The sequence below is a fragment of the Salvelinus fontinalis genome, chromosome 34, assembly GCF_029448725.1.
Source record: "Salvelinus fontinalis isolate EN_2023a chromosome 34, ASM2944872v1, whole genome shotgun sequence".
Lineage (NCBI taxonomy): Eukaryota > Metazoa > Chordata > Actinopteri > Salmoniformes > Salmonidae > Salvelinus > Salvelinus fontinalis.
In genome coordinates, this window is record NC_074698.1 from 34,225,641 (window position 1) to 34,248,182 (window position 22,542).

At 43.1% G+C, this 22,542-nt stretch overlaps 2 protein-coding genes across 2 annotated transcripts; both read right to left on the bottom strand.

The window, feature by feature from the left end:
- Positions 1-250: 250 nt before the first annotated feature.
- Positions 251-10,215, bottom strand: pycr1a (pyrroline-5-carboxylate reductase 1a). Its single transcript, XM_055898551.1, has 8 exons — positions 10,065-10,215; positions 9,623-9,708; positions 8,609-8,679; positions 8,209-8,388; positions 5,307-5,528; positions 4,630-4,722; positions 3,851-4,014; positions 251-3,067 (listed from the first exon to the last, which is right to left on the bottom strand). Exons 2-8 carry the CDS (start codon positions 9,687-9,689, stop codon positions 2,902-2,904), a joined length of 963 nt encoding a protein of 320 aa, XP_055754526.1. The 5' UTR covers positions 9,690-9,708; positions 10,065-10,215; the 3' UTR covers positions 251-2,901.
- A 5,937-nt stretch (positions 10,216-16,152) lies between these two features.
- LOC129833756 (myeloid-associated differentiation marker-like protein 2) lies at positions 16,153-19,765 on the bottom strand. Its single transcript, XM_055898552.1, has one exon. It carries the CDS (start codon positions 18,118-18,120, stop codon positions 17,197-17,199), a length of 924 nt encoding a protein of 307 aa, XP_055754527.1. The 5' UTR covers positions 18,121-19,765; the 3' UTR covers positions 16,153-17,196.
- Positions 19,766-22,542: the final 2,777 nt, after the last annotated feature.

Consider the following 22,542-nt stretch of genomic DNA (forward strand, 5'->3'; position numbering starts at 1 on the left):
ATCAATGGAAACAGGATGCACCTGAGCTCAATTTCGAGTCTCATAGCAAAGGGTCTGAATACTTACATAAATAAGTTATTTCTGTTTTTATTTATTTGCAAAAATGTCTAAATAACTGCTTTTTGCTTTGTCATTGTGGGGTATTGTGTGTAGATTGAAATTATTTTTTTAAAATTCATTTTAGAAGGCTGTAAATTAACAAAATGTGGGAAAAGTAAAGGGGTCAGAATACTTTCTGAGACACTGTATATAGTTTCCATTTATTTTATTCTTTTTTTAAACAGGTGCATTAAATATTTTCTAATTATCAAGACTTTTGTAAGTGTAATGCATAGTAGAATGTCAAAAGCCTGGGTGTGAGACAGGACAAAAACAGTGCAAAACAGTGAATTCCAGACATGAAATGCTTTATAAAATAAAAAATAATATTGAAAGCTGAAAGAAAATGTTTAGGTTATAGTCTCTGGATATGAAGAAGAAGAAAAAAATCTAAATTAACATTTTATCTTAATCTAACCCTGGGACACAAAAAGCCCAGTATTTGCAAAATCACCCATAAATGCATACAGGCTACAGAAAAATAGTTTCAATATTTAATTAATCATGAAAGTTTTGGAATAAGGTTTAATAAAACAGATCTAGACTTTACACATTTTGTTCACAAAGTATATAAACTCTTACACGTTCAGCATATTCATGTATTTCACATTTGTATAGGCCTAATAGTACCACTTCCACCTTGTAACAGTAATATGCCAGTCAAATATGTAAAAGGGCTGAACATCAAATGTCTTATGTAAAATACTGTAGTCTACCTACTCTGTATGTGTAACAATGATTGCTACCATCTTGAACAAGTCTCTAACACAAAGGAGATTTGTTTGTGTGTAGCAAGTTTGTGTGTAACAAGTCTATCTTGCAAAGGAGATTTATCTACACTGAACAAAAATATAAAAGCAACATGTAAAGTGTTTCATGAACTGAAAAAAAGAAAATCCCAGAAATGTTCCATATGCACAAAAAAGCTTTTTTCTCTCAAATGTTGTGCAACCATTTGTTTACATCCTGTTAGTGAGCATTTCTCCTTTGCCAAGATAATCCCTCCACCTGACAGGTGTGATATATCAAGAAGCTGATTAAACAGCATGATCATTATACAGGTGTACCTTGTGCTGGGGACAAAAGGCCACTAAAATGTAGTTGTCACACAACACAATGCCACGGATGTTTCAAGTTTGAGAGAGCTGCAAATTGGCATGCTGCCTGCAGGAATGTGCACCAGAGCTGTTGCCAGAGAATTTAATGTTAATTTCTCTACTGTTGTTTTAGAGAATTTGGAAGTACATCCAACCTGCCTCACTACTACAGACCATGTGTATGGCGTCTTGTGGGCGAGTGGTTTGCTGATGTCATCATTGTGAACAGTGCCACATGGTGGCGACCCTGGTTATGGTATGGTTAGGCATAAGCTACGAACAACAAACACAATTGCATTTTATCGATGGCAATTTGAACAAACAAAAATAACATGAGATCCTGAGGCCCATTTTTATTAAGGTATCTTTGTCAAACAGATGCATATCTGTATTCCCAGTCATGTGAAATCTATAGATTAGGGCCTAATGAATTTATTTCAATTGACTGATTTCATCATAGAACTGTAACTCAGTAAAATCTTTGAAATTGTTGCATGTTGCGTTTATATTTTTGTTCAGTGTAGATAGATATCTATATGTGTGTAACTTTTGTAACATTAATGACTGCTACTATCTTGAACAAGTCTATTTTATAGAAGATATACATCAACAAGACAAACCTGGATAAAGAAAGGTTCAATATAATTCCCATTTTGTTGTGGTTTCCAAGTGTGTCTAAACAGTGTTGCTCCTTCTACAAAATGAAAAACAACGTTTTCCCTCCCTCGGTCAGGCTAAAATTATTAACATACTAAAGCTGTAATATAATCTCTCAATCAAGCAAAGAAAATAGCCAGAAAATGAAGAGAAACAACAACAGAAAACAGGAACCTTTGCTGTTTAGCAAGACAGACCAAAATAGTTCCAGTAAGACTGTACATAATGTGTGACCTAACAATCTGTCTAACGGAACATATAGGCACACATTCTATTAAACAGAAGCTATAGATAGCTAAGCACATAAGACATCCAACTCCACATCTGTCTCTGTGTTTCTACTGAAAGGGGGTGGGCGGCAGGTAACCTAGAGGTTAAGTACGTTCGAACAGTAACCGATAGATACCTGGTTCGAGTTCCGAGCCGACAAGGTGAAAAATCTGTTCACGTGCACTTGAGCAAGCCACTTGACCATAATTGCTCTTGTAAGTCGCTCTGGATAAGAGTGTCTGTTAAATGGCTAAAAGGTCAAGGAATTGTGACCTGTTGCTCATCACCATGTTGGTCCATCTTAACTGTCTAGTGTCGTCTTCTTCCCCGGTCATCTACCTCTTTTCTCCTTCATCTGCACTGATATGACAACACTGGACAGGTGAAAGCCATAATGCCTATTAGGAACTTGCTTTTACCTGTCCAGATGTTTCTAGTCAGTGAATATGGAAGGAGACCAGGAGAAGTGTCCCTTCACCCTACATCCTCTATTGCTGCTCTAAGTTTATGCTCATGTTTACGAAGCTGCCATTTATGACCCTCCTCCTCTCAGCTGGCATACTATAACCATAACACATTTTTTAGGGTTGAAATAATACGTTCAGGTATGTTTCATTCTTTTGAGGGTCTCTACCTGGGGCGTAATCACTAGGAAGCAAACAGAACGAAACGGGGAAGAACTACCTGAACTTGTCCGCTAAGAAACATGTTTTTGTTACAAAATGTTTTGATATGGTCTAATACACCGCTGTTCTGTGATCAGAGCAACTCAGTTCAATTACTTCTTATGCCTGGGGTTGCTGCTGTTGAACAGGCTGATCCCAGATCCCGTCCGGACGCCCACCCCTGTTCCCACCCCTGGCTGCTGCAGAACCTTGTCCAGCGTAGTCTTCTTGATGGCCGCAGGAGAGATCTTCTCCTGGTCAGCCAAGAACTGGAGCTCCCTGATTGAAAGTAAGAAATTACATGTACATTACCTTTTACTCTTAACAGAGGCTGTTATCCCGAGTGACCTCAAGTCAAATATTCACACACTGACACTCCCGTTTGACCCACATTATTTAAAAGAGATGGGACTTTGCTCATGGAGTGTGTCTACTATCTGTTAGTTACAACAAGTTCAGACATATGCATCTAGCACCCTCTGCTGTCTAAACAATAGCATCCAGCCATACAACAGAGCACTATGACACAGACATTAAACAAACATTCAAATTATTATTCTTTTTACACAAAACATGTAGGTCTGGTTTCCTGAACCCATATTTAGACCAGTCCTGGACTAAAAGCACACTCAATGGAGAATCTCCAATAAAAGTGCTTGTAGGCTGGTTGAATCTAGGTTCGGAAAACTAGACCCATAGCCTAACCGACATCAGTGCTACATCGGTATTATGTGGTTTTATGGAAAAGCCACATTTTGTTAAATGCTATGTCCAGAGACCTACTGGCCTCACCATACAACCAGCCAGGGCTTATCCACAAAGAGCCAACATATTGAATGTTGCAGATAGAAATGTAACAGACTTGACATACTTCTTTATTCTTCACGACAGGGGATCATGTCTACTCTACCACGCAGATTTCTATCTGCACATTCCGGTTTGATTTCCAGGACACAGACTTAGCCTAGTCCTTGACTAAAAATCATTTTCTATGGAGATTTTCCATTGCAAGTGCTTTTTAGTCCAGGAAACTGTCCCTCTGTAAAGTGGTGCCCAGCCTACCTGGTCCTGATGCAGGAGGCCTCTACAGCATTGATGAGCAGGGCACGGAAGCCCCCACTCTCCATGACGTGCAGGGCGTGAATGGTGGCACCCCCTGGGGAGCAAACGTTGTCCTTCAGCTGGCCAGGGTGCTGCTCCGAGTCCAACAGCATTTTGGCTGCTCCCTATGGGAAAGACAAAATAGAGACATGAACATACTGTGGTGAATTTGGGCGTAGCCTCAAACGGGGAACTGGAACCCGGGTCCCTGTGAGCGACAGTAACACATCTTAACCGTTACACCAAAAGATCCGAACCCATTGACGAGGTTGTTAGGTATACCAAGGTTGCTTCAATACGGTACACTCTACAGTCAAGCAAACGTTTGCAGGGCTCATGGTTGTAAGATCTCAAACTCAAGAGAATAATTCTCCACATTTTCGCTCAGATGCAATAGATTTCTTTCAAAATGTTTCCAGATCAAAATCTGTAGTATAATAAAAAAAGAAAACATTCACAAGCAGTCCTCAAGAGATTTCTGACTGAGATTATATTCAGGGCTTGCCTGATTGCTAGTCTCTGTTCAGCGTTTACATTCCCCTCCTTGTACTCAGTGTCATTTGCCAAAGATAGCTGTGGGAGTTATCGAATCAGGATCAAATCCTCTGATCTTGTCAAGCTCATTAATGATAGAAAGTTCATATTTGAAGAAAGACCAGTCTCTTTAGCACATGACACTGGTACCAAGACTAATTCAGGGCTAGACGTTCATAGAGAATGCATGTAAATGATGTTCTCACCAGCAGGGCCTGTGCTCCAAGCCGTATAGCCAGTCTCCTGGGCAGACCCATTTTCACCCCCCCGTCAGCAAGCGCTTCTACAGCTGTAAATGCCTATAGGGAGACAAAGACGAACACGCACTTATCATATGCACACTCATCACGTGTGTAAAACACAGTTCAAAATGGTCTCTGGAGATTATACAAGAGAGAAAAGAGTTAACAGAAATGACTAGTCAGCCAGTAGTTTAAGCAGGCATAGTAGGCGTTCTCCTAGGAGCTAGGCAAGGTCCAGTTCTTATAACCAATTAATTGCATGGATGATCATGAAAATAATGAGCTAAAATAGTTTTACAACCCAAAGGTATGGTTGTAGCCCACTGGGCTAGCCTAGGCATTAGCATGAGGAGCTAGTCTTCTGGTGTCAGGAGAGGTCAGTCATCCCACAAGCAGGGTTCACTGAACCACCTCAGTTACAGTGGCAGACATACAAAGCACAATTTAAAATAAGCACATCAGCGTTATCTTGTTGCAGGTGTGTGGGTATGATGTGGTATCTTAAAATAAAGGAGAAACCTGCACACTACTCCTGCTCGTACTGTATCACTTTTAAATCAGTTTATTCAAGCATGTCGGCCTCTTGGCCGTCAGAGCTTTTGTGATAGTCAATGTAAAATACAATAAACGCAACCACTCACATAGGCGGGTCCACTGCCACTGAGTCCGGTGACGGCATCGATCAGGTCCTCCTCCACCTCCGTGCAGTAGCCCACACTGGCCATCAGCTGCTCCAGCAGCCTCCCGTCCTCTAGCTCGGCGTGGGTACCCGTGGCGTAGACCGTGGCTCCCTCCCGAACCACCACTGGGGTGTTGGTCATGCATCGCATCACCTTGGGGAACGGGCGGTACTGGAGCAGCTTCTGCAAAGGGCAGGGGGAGAATAACACAGACGTTAAGATTACTTGATATAAACATGAGAAAAAGCTTCATGAAAACGGTCTCTGCAGTGACACTTCCTTTTTGAATACGTTTTTTTTAAACTTGCATTGACTTGGATATGTGGTTGTGTGGGGGCCAACCCAGATACAAGTATGTGGACACCCCTTCAAATTAGTGAATTTGGCTATTTCAGCCACACCCGTTGCTGACAGGTGTATAAAATTGAGCACACAGCCATGCAATCTCCATAGACAGACATTGGCAGTAGAACGGCGCGTAGTCCTTTCCAACAAGTCAGTTCGTCAAATTTCTGCCCTCCTAGAGTTGCCCCGGTCAACTGAAAGTGCTGTTATTGTGAAGTGGAACCGCCTAGAAGCAACAACGGCTCAGCCGCAAAGTGGTCGGCCACACAAGCTCATAGAACGGGACCACCGAGTGCTGAAGCGAGTAGCGTATAAAAATCCTCTGTCCTCGGTTGCAACACTCACTAACGAGTTCCAAACTGCCTCTGGAAGAAACGTCAGAACAATAACTGTTCGACGGGAGCTTCATGAAATGGGTTTCCATGGCCGAGCAGCCGCACACAAGCCTAAGATCACCATGCGCAATGCCAAGCGTCGACTGGAGTGGTTTAAAGCTCGCAGCCATTGGACTCTGGAGCAGTGGAGATGCGTTCTCTGGAGTGATGCATCACGCTTCACCATCTGGCAGACAAATCTGTGGGGGAAATCAACTCCATATTAATGCTCATGATTTTGGAATGAGATGTTCGACGAGCAGGTGCCCACATACTTTTGGACATGTAGTGTATATCCTTACTCATCTTTGCTTACAATCACATCATAAATAACCTGCCTAATGACTCACAACTTCAACATGTTCTAAAAGTAGGCAAGTGTTTTCCATCATTCTCTGTGCCCCAGATTACACAGGACACAGAATTCTCAGAGGCCTCATCTCGTGACAATCCAACCTTGAACGGTCTCAAACTGCTGAATCTCACTCTATGTACCGAAAGTAGAAGATGTCTCACTGTTACCATGTTCAATTGAAAGTTGTATCAGGTTCAAATCAACCAACATCTGTAATGATGCATGTACACAGCATCCAGAATGACTATATAATGTTGACACTCAGAAGAATCATTTGCCTTTGAGCCATGCCTTTTCAGCCATCTTGCTTTTGGCCTTTTTCACATGACCACTTGTCACCGAAAGCTCTGTATTAAAACATTTACTTCCACCAGATCCTAGAAGTCTAGTCTCCTCTTACCTTTTCAAAGTCAACTTACTACTGCAGAATTACAGCTTACGGTTGTTTTTAACCTACCACTCGCACACTGACTGGAAACTGCTCTGGATAAGAGCGTCTGCTAACGGACTAAAATGTAATGCAAATGTCACTAAGACACGGGTTAAGTTAACGACAAATACCACTGAGCTACGGTATCGAAGGTACATTTTTGTTTAGAAGTAGTGTATTAGGCACATCCAGTAACTTGCAGGTGCAGCATACAAAAGTAAAAGACAATATAGAAAGATAAGATACCCACAAACAGTTGCAGTTCCAGTTTTATTGTGCAACATTAAGAACCAAGACCTTTCTGGCATTACGAAAAGCTTGATTTTGCTGTTTTGTGGTCTGGTTCTCTCAAATATCACAGTATGAATCTATCCTGATTCTCTATTTGTCAGTCTCTTGTGAGAGCGCATGACTGTTCAACAGATTGCAGTGTGCGGCAGCTTTCCCAGTATCAGAACAGAGGGCTGAGGTATTTTCAGCAGGAACAGAATGGAAAGGCGATTCATGTTGTAGCAGCCGGAAGTTGCTATGTCCTAGGGCTATGTGAGACCAGAGCACAGTAGTGACAGAGGGCAGGGAGAGAATCTCAATGGCATTTCATTGATTTCTTGCGTCCTCTCACCTCCTTCAATTGAGATTCTCCCAGGGAGAGGAGAGGGACTTCTGACCTCATCCAATGGGTTTTGAGGACGACGAGAGAGGACGCGAGGAATCAAGGAAATGCAATTTAGATTCTGGAACTGGAAGCCTCAGGTTAGGCTATAACAGAGGGCTGTAGCTTCATTGATCTGACAGGATGTAACAAGTTATTTCAAAGCAGGATTCCACCAGAATGCTTTCACCTATCCAATCATATCAGGGGCTTGTTCAATAGGCACCAATCGTAAGAAAACCAGTGAGATACTTTTTCAATAAGAAATATAAAATTCAGTTCTGTTGCAAAACGTTCCGTTCTGTGCGCTAATGAACACGACCCAGATCCGTAGTTCAGTACTGAGAGAGAGAAAGCACCAGCTAAAGTCAACTTTCATTGGATTTCACATTTACATTTAAGTCATTTAGCAGACGCTCTTATCCAGAGCGACTTACAAATTGGAAAGTTCATACATATTCATCCTGGTCCCCCCGTGGGAATTGAACCCTGGTCCCCCCGTGGGAATTGAACCCACAACCCTGGCGTTGCAAGCGCCATGCTCTACCAACTGAGCCACACGGGACCGATTCACAGTATGAATCTATCCTGATTTTGTATTTTTGTCACTCTTCCGTTTTCTGTTGCAAAACATTTCTAAAGATCTGTAAATAAGTAGAGAGAGAAAGCTCTAGCTACAGTCGACTTTCACTGGACTCCAAACTGACCTTCTCAATGGAGCTGATGGTGACACCAGCTGCACAGGACACAATGAGGTGGCGGTCCTCAATGTCCGGTCCGATCTCATCCAACACGAAGGGGATGATGTGTGGTTTGACAGCCAGAAACAGAACGTCACTCTTGTTCACCACCTCCTTGTTGCTGGTTGTGAGATTGACACCCATTTTCTGTGTAGAAGAGAACAGACAGTGTTGATCGTTACCCCTCAGTATGACAGCATTTCTAAAATATCATTGAAATGAACAAATGTATTATTCTGTGCCTTTCTCTCACTCTGTGTGTGTGTGTGATTTCATTTGAGTGTAGCCGATGCGAGATGGTAATAGATATGCTGTAACTGAGGAAACTTATTCCCACAAACCCCAATGACTGATCCATTCTACTCACCCGCAGTCCTGACACTGTGGGAAGATCTGTGTCTGGGGAGCTGGCAGTAATCCTCTGGGTGGCAATGACACCTGCAGGGATGGGAGAGGGGAAAATCAACCGGAATACCCTGTTGGCTGTGTTTCGGACACTGGTGGCCAGCCTTGGCTGTGTTTCGGACACTGGTGGCCAGCCTTGGCTGTGTTTCGGACACTGGTATAATCTAAAGACGAAACATTTGTATACAAATAAAACAAAAACTAGCAAATCAGGCCTGAAAACAAACAAACTAAACTTCAAATAAAAATGTAACTAATAGAAATAAAAATATTTTTAAAAACTATAATAACCTTGGATCAGCATGGTCAGACCAGCTTGACCAAGACCATGCTGGACCAGCTTGGTCACCAGCATAAGCTGGTATGTGTCTGAAACACAGCGAAGGTTGGTCACCAGCAAAAGCATCTCTAGACCATGCTGGTAAACTAGCATAACCAGACCATGCCAGTCAGACTAGCTTAACCAGCATCAGACCAGCTAAACATTTGTGCTGGTCTATGCTGTTTTTTTCAGCAGGGCACTGAAGTGGTTTTAACACAGAATACATTCCAATCATTAAATCACTATACATTCATTTGGATGTTCGAACTTCATATATGACAATATAGCTTGCTTACAGCCGCAATAGGGTCGGACAGCATTCCTGTGTATATTAAGACACGGTGGAGCCAGCTTGAGATAGTACCTCAATCCAGGGATGAGAAATGCGCTGTACTCCGAATTGTCCTGTTATATAGATAAGATTGAATGACTGCTAAAAACGAGCAGCCGTTCAATTTTCTCTGTGTAAGAGTTGGGATAACTGGAACATTCAGAGTAAAAACGTGTTTCTGGATTGTGGTATGTTTTCTGTGCCATATCTCACTCCAGCTCTGCAGTGTCTTAATATACACATGAATGCTGTCCGACCTTAGTGCAGCTGTAAGCAAGTGGTTCGGATCTGCCAGGTACTGAAAGTAATGCTTAGTTGGTTACCTGCAGCGGTGAATCCCTTCACCAAAGCATGGGCCAACTGACCCGCTCCGATGAACCCCACGCTCATTCTGAAGTTTCTGATGTTGCTGTGATGGCAAATCAAATGTATTTATAAAGCCCTTCTTACATCAGCTGATATCTCAAAGTGCTGCACAGAAACCCAGCCTAAAATCCCAAACAGAAAGCAATGCAGGTGTAGATGTAGAAGGCAAAGAACACTGGTAATATCAAGAGACACACAGGTATATGCCATTCACATAACCTGTCCACCCGCCTTGTGTAAACAACAAAGAATATGTACCATTTACAGTAAACCGTAGTTACTTCCTGATAACAAATGGAATCACAACACATGCAGTTATGACACAGTTGAAGCAATGCCGACAGCTGCCTGCAACGAAGTAACGTTAGCCTAAATATTTGACAGACGAATCAAACTTACGGATGTTGCGACGATGTATAAATTGTTTCCTTTTCCAATGTTGCCGCCAAACATATAATTCAACAGAGTTACAGTTGTAACCGCGTTAACAAAGTTTCCACCCCAAAAACCGACTATGATAATGACATGCAACGTGACCAATAGACTGAGAGAGTCGCTAAACGTCTAACCAATGCCGGTGGCAGCGTTCCTTTATTGTGCAGTTATGGGTGGGCTCTGTACGCTGTGTACAGCCAGTTGCATCAGCCTTGCAACTAGAGTGGGCGTGGAGAAGAAATCTCTGGGTTACGTTTCAGATCATGCCCTTCTAGTAGCTGAACCCGGAAGAGCATTCATTATTAGAGAGTAAAAGCGCTGTTCTTTTATTCACTGCCTTAACACATCGATTTGTTAGTGATAACATGTACTATCAAGGTATTTGCTTCTCTATTTCAGGACACTAATCCTGAAAGGCAGAGGCCTATTATAATTCACTCATACATTAGGGAATTATAATGTTGAGATGGTGTTTTCACCATTTAAACGGTAGCCTAGTACCAGCTTTGTTTTGGGTGTCAGTTGAGGACAGGTGAGGACAGAACAGTTTGAACAGAGCCATCATGGTTTCTTGGCCCCCATTAATCCTAGTCCATTCTTCATTTAAAGTGCATTTTAGTCCAGTAAACCAGTCCATACCTCACAGGCTATAATGCTATAAAAATGTAAGATCACAGAACAGCATTTTGTGTCAGAAACAAAATCTAATATATCTGATTGACTAGATGCATCAGTAATGTTCATGCCTATTACTAGCTAGTCTGCAGCCTACTGTTCATGAAGGGAGAGACAAGGGGAGAGAGATTATTACTAGCTAGTCTGCAGCCTACTGTTCATGAAGGGAGAGACAAGGGGAGAGAGATTATTACTAGCTAGTCTGCAGCCTACTGTTCATGAAGGGAGAGACAAGGGGAGAGAGATTATTACTAGCTAGTCTGCAGCCTACTGTTCATGAAGGGAGAGACGAGGGGAGAGAGATTATTACTAGCTAGTCTGCAGCCTACTGTTCATGAAGGGAGAGACAAGGGGACAGAGATTATTACTAGCTAGTCTGCAGCCTACTGTTCATGAAGGGAGAGACAAGGGGAGAGAGATTATTACTAGCTAGTCTGCAGCCTACTGTTCATGAAGGGAGAGACGAGGGGACAGAGATTATTACTAGCTAGTCTGCAGCCTACTGTTCATGAAGGGAGAGACGAGGGGACAGAGATTATTACTAGCTAGTCTGCAGCCTACTATTCATGAAGGGAGAGACAAGGGGAGAGAGATTATTACTAGCTAGTCTGCAGCCTACTGTTCATGAAGGGAGAGACAAGGGGAGAGAGATTATTACTAGCTAGTCTGCAGCCTACTGTTCATGAAGGGAGATACAAGGGGAGAGAGATTATTACTAGCTAGTCTGCAGCCTACTGTTCATGAAGGGAGAGACAAGGGGAGAGAGATTATTACTAGCTAGTCTGCAGCCTACTGTTCATGAAGGGAGAGACAAGGGGAGAGAGATTATTACTAGCTAGTCTGCAGCCTACTGTTCATGAAGGGAGAGACAAGGGGAGAGAGATTATTACTAGCTAGTCTGCAGCCTACTGTTCATGAAGGGAGAGACAAGGGGACAGAGATTATTACTAGCTAGTCTGCAGCCTACTGTTCATGAAGGGAGAGACAAGGGGACAGAGATTATTACTAGCTAGTCTGCAGCCTACTGTTCATGAAGGGAGAGACGAGGGGAGAGAGATTATTACTAGCTAGTCTGCAGCCTACTGTTCATGAAGGGAGAGACAAGGGGACAGAGATTATTACTAGCTAGTCTGCAGCCTACTGTTCATGAAGGGAGAGACAAGGGGACAGAGATTATTACTAGCTAGTCTGCAGCCTACTGTTCATGAAGGGAGAGACAAGTGGAGAGAGATTATTACTAGCTAGTCTGCAGCCTACTGTTCATGAAGGGAGAGACAAGGGGAGAGAGATTATTACTAGCTAGTCTGCAGCCTACTGTTCATGAAGGGAGATACAAGGGGAGAGAGATTATTACTAGCTAGTCTGCAGCCTACTGTTCATGAAGGGAGAGACAAAGGGAGAGAGATTATTACTAGCTAGTCTGCAGCCTACTGTTCATGAAGGGAGAGACAAGGGGAGAGAGATTATTACTAGCTAGTCTGCAGCCTACTGTTCATGAAGGGAGAGACAAGGGGACAGAGATTATTACTAGCTAGTCTGCAGCCTACTGTTCATGAAGGGAGAGACAAGGGGAGAGAGATTATTACTAGCTAGTCTGCAGCCTACTGTTCATGAAGGGAGAGACAAGGGGACAGAGATTATTACTAGCTAGTCTGCAGCCTACTGTTCATGAAGGGAGAGACAAGGGGAGAGAGATTATTACTAGCTAGTCTGCAGCCTACTGTTCATGAAGGGAGAGACGAGGGGACAGAGATTATTACTTGCTAGTCTGCAGCCTACTGTTCATGAAGGGAGAGACAAGGGGAGAGAGATTATTACTAGCTAGTCTGCAGCCTACTGTTCATGAAGGGAGAGACAATGGGAGAGAGATTATTACTAGCTAGTCTGCAGCCTACTGTTCATGAAGGGAGAGACAAGGGGAGAGAGATTATTACTAGCTAGTCTGCAGCCTACTGTTCATGAAGGGAGAGACAAGGGGACAGAGATTATTACTAGCTAGTCTGCAGCCTACTATTCATGAAGGGAGAGACAAGGGGAGAGAGATTATTACTAGCTAGTCTGCAGCCTACTGTTCATGAAGGGAGAGACAAGGGGACAGAGATTATTACTAGCTAGTCTGCAGCCTACTGTTCATGAAGGGAGAGACAAGGGGAGAGAGATTATTACTAGCTAGTCTGCAGCCTACTGTTCATGAAGGGAGAGACGAGGGGACAGAGATTATTACTTGCTAGTCTGCAGCCTACTGTTCATGAAGGGAGAGACAAGGGGAGAGAGATTATTACTAGCTAGTCTGCAGCCTACTGTTCATGAAGGGAGAGACAATGGGAGAGAGATTATTACTAGCTAGTCTGCAGCCTACTGTTCATGAAGGGAGAGACAAGGGGAGAGAGATTATTACTAGCTAGTCTGCAGCCTACTGTTCATGAAGGGAGAGACAAGGGGACAGAGATTATTACTAGCTAGTCTGCAGCCTACTATTCATGAAGGGAGAGACAAGGGGAGAGAGATTATTACTAGCTAGTCTGCAGCCTACTGTTCATGAAGGGAGAGACAAGGGGAGAGAGATTATTACTAGCTAGTCTGCAGCCTACTGTTCATGAAGGGAGAGACAAGGGGACAGAGATTATTACTAGCTAGTCTGCAGCCTACTGTTCATGAAGGGAGAGACGAGGGGAGAGAGATGAACAGGAGCACAGACTTAACAATCTGTTCATTTTAATGACATTTTGAATATTCACAAGTTTCAGAACTTTTCTATCGGTTTAAATCATTGAGTACATCGCATGGTTGTCATTACAATACAGTGTTCAGGGATGTTGTGCAGTGCAGACTTCACATATCAAAAAGTGGTAGCTGTACATATGCAGTCAATTCCATACCCCCCCCCCCCCCCCCCCCCCACACACACACACACACACATACACACATACACACTCACACATACTGTATATTACCAATTTCGTATTGACAGTTGCTACACTGAACATTCAGCTCATAATGAATCTACACACTGACTGAACTTGGACTAAAACTAGAGGAGTTGAAGATGAAACATGCAGTTGGGTTTTAGTATAAACACCAAAAGTACTCAATGATGGAAAGCCAATTCAACACACTACACATTACACTTTTTATATATTATTGTCATTATTAGAAAAAACATATTAGTTAAGATAAAAGTTTATTGAAACACAATAAATAAAACCGACTATTTCAAGACATGAAAACAACCCAATGATGATTTACGACGTCCTTCAACACATAATGGGCGACATGTTTATAGTACAAAAGCAAAGTACAAAAATGACCATGAACCTCGTTATAATCTTGAAAATGTTTTTCAACAATGTGCATTATTAGTAGCCGACTACATTTTATCGATTGCTCGGTTTACTAAACCTTATAAATAATAGATTGTTTATAATGCAGATTGTAGAGGAAACGTTTCAGTTTAAATCACACTGCCAGATTGTGAGGTTTACACATTTCTTTCGCATTTAGCACATCGCTGTTGCACTACGAAAATGTCGCCCAACATGTTCAAAGCTCTGAATTAAACCAATGTACTGCACCATAAGACAAAGTGCCTACAACAGTACTGGCCCTTATCTCAGGTTTCTCTTAGAGATTATAATACTGATAATACTGATAATAATGTTAAAACATAACACTGATGTTAAGAAAGACACACCACTGATGTTAAGTAAGACACAACACTGATGTTAAGTAAGACATAACACTGATGTTAAGAACACTGATGTTAAGAACACTGATGTTAAGAAAGACACAGCACTGATGTTAAGAAAGACATAACACTGATGTTAAGTAAGACATAACACTGATGTTAAGTAAGACATAACACTGATGTTAAGTAAGACATAACACTGATGTTAAGTAAGACATAACACTGATGTTAAGTAAGACATAACACTGATGTTAAGAAAGACATAACACTGATGTTAAGAACACTGATGTTAAGAACACTGATGTTAAGTAAGACATAACACTGATGTTAAGAACATTGATGTTAAGTAAGACATAACACTGATGTTAAGTAAGACATAACACTGATGTTAAGTAAGACATAACACTGATGTTAAGTAAGACATAACACTGATGTTAAGTAAGACATAACACTGATGTTAAGTAAGACATAACACTGATGTTAAGTAAGACATAACACTGATGTTAAGAAAGACATAACACTGATGTTAAGAAAGACATAACACTGATGTTAAGAAAGACATAACACTGATGTTAAGTAAGACATAACACTGATGTTAAGTAAGACATAACACTGATGTTAAGTAAGACATAACACTGATGTTAAGAAAGACATAACACTGATGTTAAGAAAGACACACCACTGATGTTAAGAAAGACGTAACACTGATGTTAAGAAAGACGTAACACTGATGTTAAGTAAGACATAACACTGATGTTAAGAAAGACACACCACTGATGTTAAGTAAGACATAACACTGATGTTAAGAAAGACACACCACTGATGTTAAGTAAGACATAACACTGATGTTAACAACACTGATGTTAAGAAAGACATAACACTGATGTTAAGTAAGACATAACACTGATGTTAACAACACTGATGTTAAGAAAGACATAACACTGATGTTAAGTAAGACATAACACTGATGTTAACAACACTGATGTTAAGAAAGACATAACACTGATGTTAAGTAAGACATAACACTGATGTTAACAACACTGATGTTAAGAAAGACACAACACTGATGTTAAGTAAGACATAACACTGATGTTAAGTAAGACACAACACTGATGTTAAATAAGACATAACACTGATGTTAAGAAAGACACAACACTGATGTTAAGAAAGACACAACACTGATGTTAAGAAAGACACAATCCTGATGTTAAGAAAGACACAATCCTGATGTTAAGAAAGACACAACACTGATGTTAAGAAAGACACAATCCTGATGTTAAGAAAGACACAATCCTGATGTTAAGAAAGACACAATCCTGATGTTAAGAAAGACACAACACTGATGTTAAGAAAGACACAACACTGATGTTAAGAAAGATGTAACACTGATGTTAAGAAAGACACAATCCTGATGTTAAGAAAGACACAATCCTGATGTTAAGAAAGACACAACACTGATGTTAAGAAAGACACAACACTGATGTTAAGAAAGACACAATCCTGATGTTAAGAAAGACATAACACTGATGTTAAGAAAGACACAACACTGATGTTAAATAAGACATAACACTGATGTTAAGAAAGACACAACACTGATGTTAAATAAGACATAACACTGATGTTAAGAAAGACACAACACTGATGTTAAGAAAGACACAACACTGATGTTAAATAAGACATAACACTGATGTTAAGAAAGACACAACACTGATGTTAAGAAAAACATAACACTGATGTTAAGAAAGACACAACACTGATGTTAAGAAAGACACAACACTGATGTTAAGAAAGACACAATCCTGATGTTAAGAAAGACACAATCCTGATGTTAAGAAAGACACAATCCTGATGTTAAATAAGACATAACACTGATGTTAAGAAAGACACAACACTGATGTTAAGAAAGACACAACACTGATGTTAAGAAAGACACAACACTAATGTTAAGAAAGACACAACACTGATGTTAAGAAAGACACAACACTGATTATAAGAAAGACACAACAAGGCACAAAGCCATAACATCATTGAGGCGATATGTAATCTGTAGTAGGCATGGGGCATTCAGAGGCACTTGAGTGGAGATGCTGTGTGTCATTTCCAGTGTGGTCTCTGTCTGTCTCTGAGGGCCAGGGGTGCAACTCAAAAGTCTATACCCTCTATTCCTCGTATCCCCTCTCCACGCCTCCTCACAACGTCAGAGCGAGGCAGAAGTCCATTCAAATATCGTATCTCCTCTTCCAATGCTCTCCTCCCTTACCTCGTACGCCATGTCCAATGAGGAACCGAGGAAAAAACTTTTGAGATTCACCCCAGGAGGGAGGATGGTAGAGGGGTCCCCAGGAGTGAGGAGGGTAGAGGGGTCCCCAGGAGTGAGGAGGGTGGAGGGGTCCTCTGGCAGCAGAGTGGAGCGAGGAAAGTGGGAAGGGGCCTCAAGTAGCAGAGTGGAGTGAGGAGGATGGAGGGGTCCTCAAGCAGCGAAGTGGAGTGAGGAGGGTAGAGGGGTCCTCAAACAGCGGAGTGGAGTGAGGAGGGTGGAGGGGTCCTCAAGCAGCGGAGTGGAGTGAGGAGGGTAGAGGGGTCCTCAAGCAGCGGAGTGGAGTGAGGAGGGTGGAGGGGTCCTCAAGCAGCGGAGTGCAGTGAGGAGGGTGGAGGGGTCCTCAAGCAGCGGAGTGGAGTGAGGAGGGTGGAGGGGTCCTCAAGCTGCGGAGTGGAGTGAGGAGGGTGGAGGGGTCCTCAAGCAGCGGAGTGGGAGACAAAGCGGATCCTCTGGGAGTAGATTAGGTCGCTGAAGTACAGCACCATGTTGACATGGGTGAACACCGCCACCACCAGCTTGCTGTCCCAGGGACAGTTCTCCCAGGGACAGCCGTCGGGGCGACCCGGCGTGCCATACTTCCTGTCGAAGCTAAAGATGGGCCACACCAGGGCGGCGCTCAGGTACAGCAGCGTCGCCAGGAACGTGTAGATGATCACGAAGCGGTCGAAGGGGAAACGCAGGGGCAGAGCCGAGGCTTTTCCCGACACGGTCACAGCGATCACGACCACGGTGATGGAGAAGCACAGGCTGTAGACCACCACACAGTAATGAGTGGGGATGTGGCGGTTGTACTCGCTGCCGTTGGCCAGGGCCCCGAATATAATGCAGGCCACGAAGGCCTGGACCACCTTGAGCAGGCCTGACATGGTGGCCATGTAGCCCACCACATGGCCGGGTTTGGCCCGGGTCAGGAACACCTCAGCCGCGTAGGCGAAGCAGCAGAAACTGGAGCACACGGTGACAGCAATGCGGTAGTTGCGCACCTCACAGCCCCCGTCAGACTTGGAGCACTGGGAGCGCAGGAAGTAGACGGGGTAGACGACGGAGGCGGCGACATACATGAGTGTGGCGAGCATGGCGAACGCCACGGTGAGGTTGTCCCAGGAGATGGGCATGCAGCAGGGGAGGCGTGTCACATCCATGGTGAACACCAGCAGGGTCATGGCGAAGCAGAAGCACCACACAAACATGCAGTAGATACCATAGGCGTGGTTGTATCCGGCGCTGTGGGCCACCAGGGCTATGATGGTGCAGCCCAGGAGGAGCTGGAGCATACGGGCCGCTCCTAGAGGAGACAGCACCGCCGCCTTGTTCAGGTAGTGTCCGCCTTGGGAGTCCATGGTCACACCTCCTGTCCCCTAATTGCCAAAAGCTGTCTGGTGTCTCTTCTTCCCAATGATGACTCCAGGCAGCCTCCTTTCCTTCAGGTTAGGTGTCGTTGCTGTCTGGGTCTGAGTGTCACTTACACTCAACAATGCCCCCGGGCAGCCTCCTTCCTATGCCTCCAGTTGGCCTCCTTCCTATGCCCCCAGGCAGCCTCCTTCCTATGTTTTCAGACAGCCTCCTTCCTATGCCTCCAGTTGGCCTCCTTCCTATGCCTCCAGTTGGCCTCCTTCCTATGCCTCCAGACAACCTCCTTCCTATGCCTCCAGTTGGCCTCCTTCCTATGCCTCCAGTTGGCCTCCTTCCTATGCCTCCAGTTGGCCTCCTTCCTATGCCTCCAGACAGCCTCCTTCCTATGCCTTCAGACAGCCTCCTTCCTATGCCTTCAGACAGCCTCCTTTCTATGCCTCCAGACAGCCTCCTTCCTATGCCTTCAGACAGCCTTCCTATGCCTCCAGACAGCCTCCTTCCTATGCCTTCAGACAGCCTCCTTCCTATGCCTTCAGACAGCCTCCTTCCTATGCCTCCAGACAGCCTCCCTCCCTTCAAGCTGGGTGTCCTTGGCCTGACTCTCCCCCTTTCTCTCTCTCTGAGCCCTTTGCCTGGCTCTTTTTATAGACAGGTCTAATTACAAATCTCTCTCTATGTTTCCCTGCATGCACCTTGTAATTACTGCAGTGTGTTGGAGATCAGGTTACAGTCGGCCACAATGGTGTTCAACTTACAACGCAGTCAGAGCCTTGAGCAGTGCTGATTTCATCTTCCCTGTCAACAGTTTAGCAATTTTGGATTCTCAAATAACATCAAAGCTTGTAACTTCTTTGCTTCTCTAACGGTAATAATTGAATGTTGATCCAAGTGATCTGTCTAGTTTCTTACAGATGCTTGTATCAATAATCACAGATCGCGATAAAGTCACAGATCGAGATAAAGTCACAGATTGAGATTGACGGTGGCCAGATATAACGTTACCCTTGTGTTTTAACTGAAAAGTCCAACTCAGTCACAAAGGGTCTTGTTGTTCACTTCTCCTTCAGGTTATGGAAGAGCAACAAGTTCCTCGCTCCCAACACATCACTCCTGAGATCCAGAGCCCAACAATCCATCAACAGGCTCATCCAAACACAGTACAGTTACATGGACATGGGGGAGTGCTCCAATAATAACCCACTATAGAACGGGGGGGTTAGGTTGTTGTTCTGGTTGTAGTCCTGTGTCCCATGCGTGCAGCTGTACTAGGCTTGTCAATGTCCAATACTGATCAGCTCTGTCCTTGTAATCCTTCCACTGCCAGGACCTAAGCTCCCTGGAAAAGTCCTCCTCACTGTCTGATCTCTGTCTCGTGTCCCTCTTTCTCCCTCTCTTCTTCTCTGTCTCTCTCTCACACGCTATTTCTCTCTCTCCCTCCCTCTCTCTTTCTCTCTCTCCCTCTCACCCTCTCTCTCCTGATGTTGTCTCTCTCACTCTCTCTCTCTCACACACACACACACACACACACACACACACACACACACACACACACACACACACACACACACACACACACACACACACACACACACACACACACACACACACACACACACACACACACACACCCTCTCTCTCCTATATGACAGTATGTGCCCCATAGGCTGCCAGGGAAAGTTATTTAAAAGACTGCTCTGCCCAGCCCAGGGTTATGGGCCAGGCCGGGTCTATAAATAGGGGACTATATTCCACAGAGGAATGGGGTGGGAGCCCACATGTCCAGGTCCGCCCCCGTCAGGCACCAGCGTGGGGAGTCGTGTTTCTGGGACAGAGGGAACTTACTTAGAGTCAGACTCTCTCTCTCTCTTTCTCATTCTCTCTCATTCTCTCTCTCTTTCTCTCGTTCTCTCTCTCTCTCTCTCTATCATGCTCTGTCTCTCACCGGGAGACTGCCTGGCATTTATCCCCAACGTAATGACAGGGGAAAGAGCCCAAGACAGCCATTTGGGCCAGCAGTTATATACAGGTCCTAGGGATGATTATACACGAGATACTAGTAGCTACCAGCTTTGAGCTTTATGTGAGTAAAATGGAGGCTTTAACTGATTACCAGTTTGGGGAAACACTGAAGTAGGTTAATATTCAAAAGATTTTGAGTCAAGTTTTGAGTTTGAGTTTCATGTCACAATCAAGGTATAGTAACTAATTGAAATGAATTTGTAAATAAAATAAAAGCCTGACAAGATGTTGAGTTTCTACATTTTAATCATTTAGCAGACACTTGGCCAGAGCTATGTTTAAGTGCATTTAAAATAAGGTAGATAGGGAAAGTAAAACCTTCTTCAAAATAGACGCTATCTACACTATCAGTTTCTACCCTAATACATATGTGCGTGTACTGTGTGAGTCAAGGAGTCCACTATTGGTACTGTAGATTGAGGCAGAATGGCGAAGACAACAAGGAGTCCACTATTGGTACTGTAGATTGAGGCAGAATGGCGAAGACAACAAAAAGACAACAATGAGTCCACTATTGGTACTGTAGATTGAGGCAGAATGACGAAGACATCAAAAAGACAACAAGGAGTCCACTATTGGTACTGTAGATTGAGGCAGAATGGCGAAGACATCAAAAAGACAACAATGAGTCCACTATTGGTACTGTAGATTGAGGCAGAATGACGAAGACAACAAAAAGACAACAAGGAGTCCACTATTGGTACTGTAGATTGAGGCAGAATGACGAAGACAACAAAAAGACAACAAGGAGTCCACTATTGGTACTGTAGATTGAGGCAGAATGACGAAGACAACAAAAAGACAACAAGGAGTCCACTATTGGTACTGTAGATTGAGGCAGAATGACGAAGACAACAAAAAGACAACAAGGAGTCCACTATTGGTACTGTAGATTGAGGCAGAATGACGAAGACAACAAAAAGACAACAAGGAGTCCACTATTGGTACTGTAGATTGAGGCAGAATGACGAAGACAACAAGGAGTCCACTATTGGTACTGTAGATTGAGGCAGAATGACGAAGACAACAAAAAGACAACAAGGAGTCCACTATTGGTACTGTAGATTGAGGCAGAATGACGAAGACAACAAAAAGACAACAAGGAGTCCACTATTGGTACTGTAGATTGAGGCAGAATGACGAAGACAACAAAAAGACAACAAGGAGTCCACCTTTGGTACTGTAGATTGAGGCAGAATGACGAAGACAACAAGGAGTCCACTATTGGTACTGTAGATTGAGGCAGAATGACGAAGACAACAAGGAGTCCACTATTGGTACTGTAGATTGAGGCAGAATGACGAAGACAACAAAAAGACAACAAGGAGTCCACTATTGGTACTGTAGATTGAGGCAGAATGACGAAGACAACAAAAAGACAACAAGGAGTCCACTATTGGTACTGTAGATTGAGGCAGAATGGCGAAGACAACAAAAAGACAACAATGAAACATTTCTTTTGAACTAATTGTAATTTTTCCTTTCGTTAGTCTGATACAAAGACATGCAATCAACACAAAGAGAAAAAAAACAGCAATGTATTTACAATTTACAAAGAATCACTTCTCTGTGAATATAGCACTTATAAATATGATTTACATAGCAAAATAAATATGTAAATTTCCAATGTAGCTTGAATTGTCTCTGTTAAAAAATATGTTACAGAACAAAATGACAATGACTAATACCTTTCCTTCTCTGGTGTCTGCTGAAAGAGGTCCTTTAAAACATAGTTTATACGACTTAACATTGAGCATTACAGTACATACAACATTATCATTATATTAAAAGTTATTTTCTATTAAAAATATAAAGAAAAGGAGTTACAATAGTGAACACTTAAAAATAACCTATACAAACACTCAGACAAAAATAATCCAGTATGTGATATTCTTCTCCATTTGAATGGAAATTGCATTGATTCTACAGTTTGTTGTTCAACCAAGCCCATCTAATGTGTAGTTCACCTTCTGATGCAATGATATACTGTATGCATGGAAACTGTCATGGCGGACTAAAAAGGAGTATAGCTGATGATTCTGTTGAGAGGTAAAGAGGACTACATGCATTGGCACTGTGGTATAGATGAAGTATTGGTGGGCCTGTGTGAGTGACCTACAGAACCTGGATTCATGCAGTTTTTGTTTCATTTTCAGATACTTTGAGTGTTTGTTTGAGCCTGCGCGGAGGAGTGCTAGATGGGGAGGGTGAGTGGCTTGCACTTTTGGGACTATTCTATTGTTTCCATTGTGCCAGACATGCTAAATCAAGGCCCACCAGCACTGAGACCCATCTGAGCAGCACAAATCAGGGAGAGCGCTGTAGAACTGTAGACTGGCACGGTGTGGACATGAGATCCTACTTTATGGTCAATCATAGAAACAGAATTC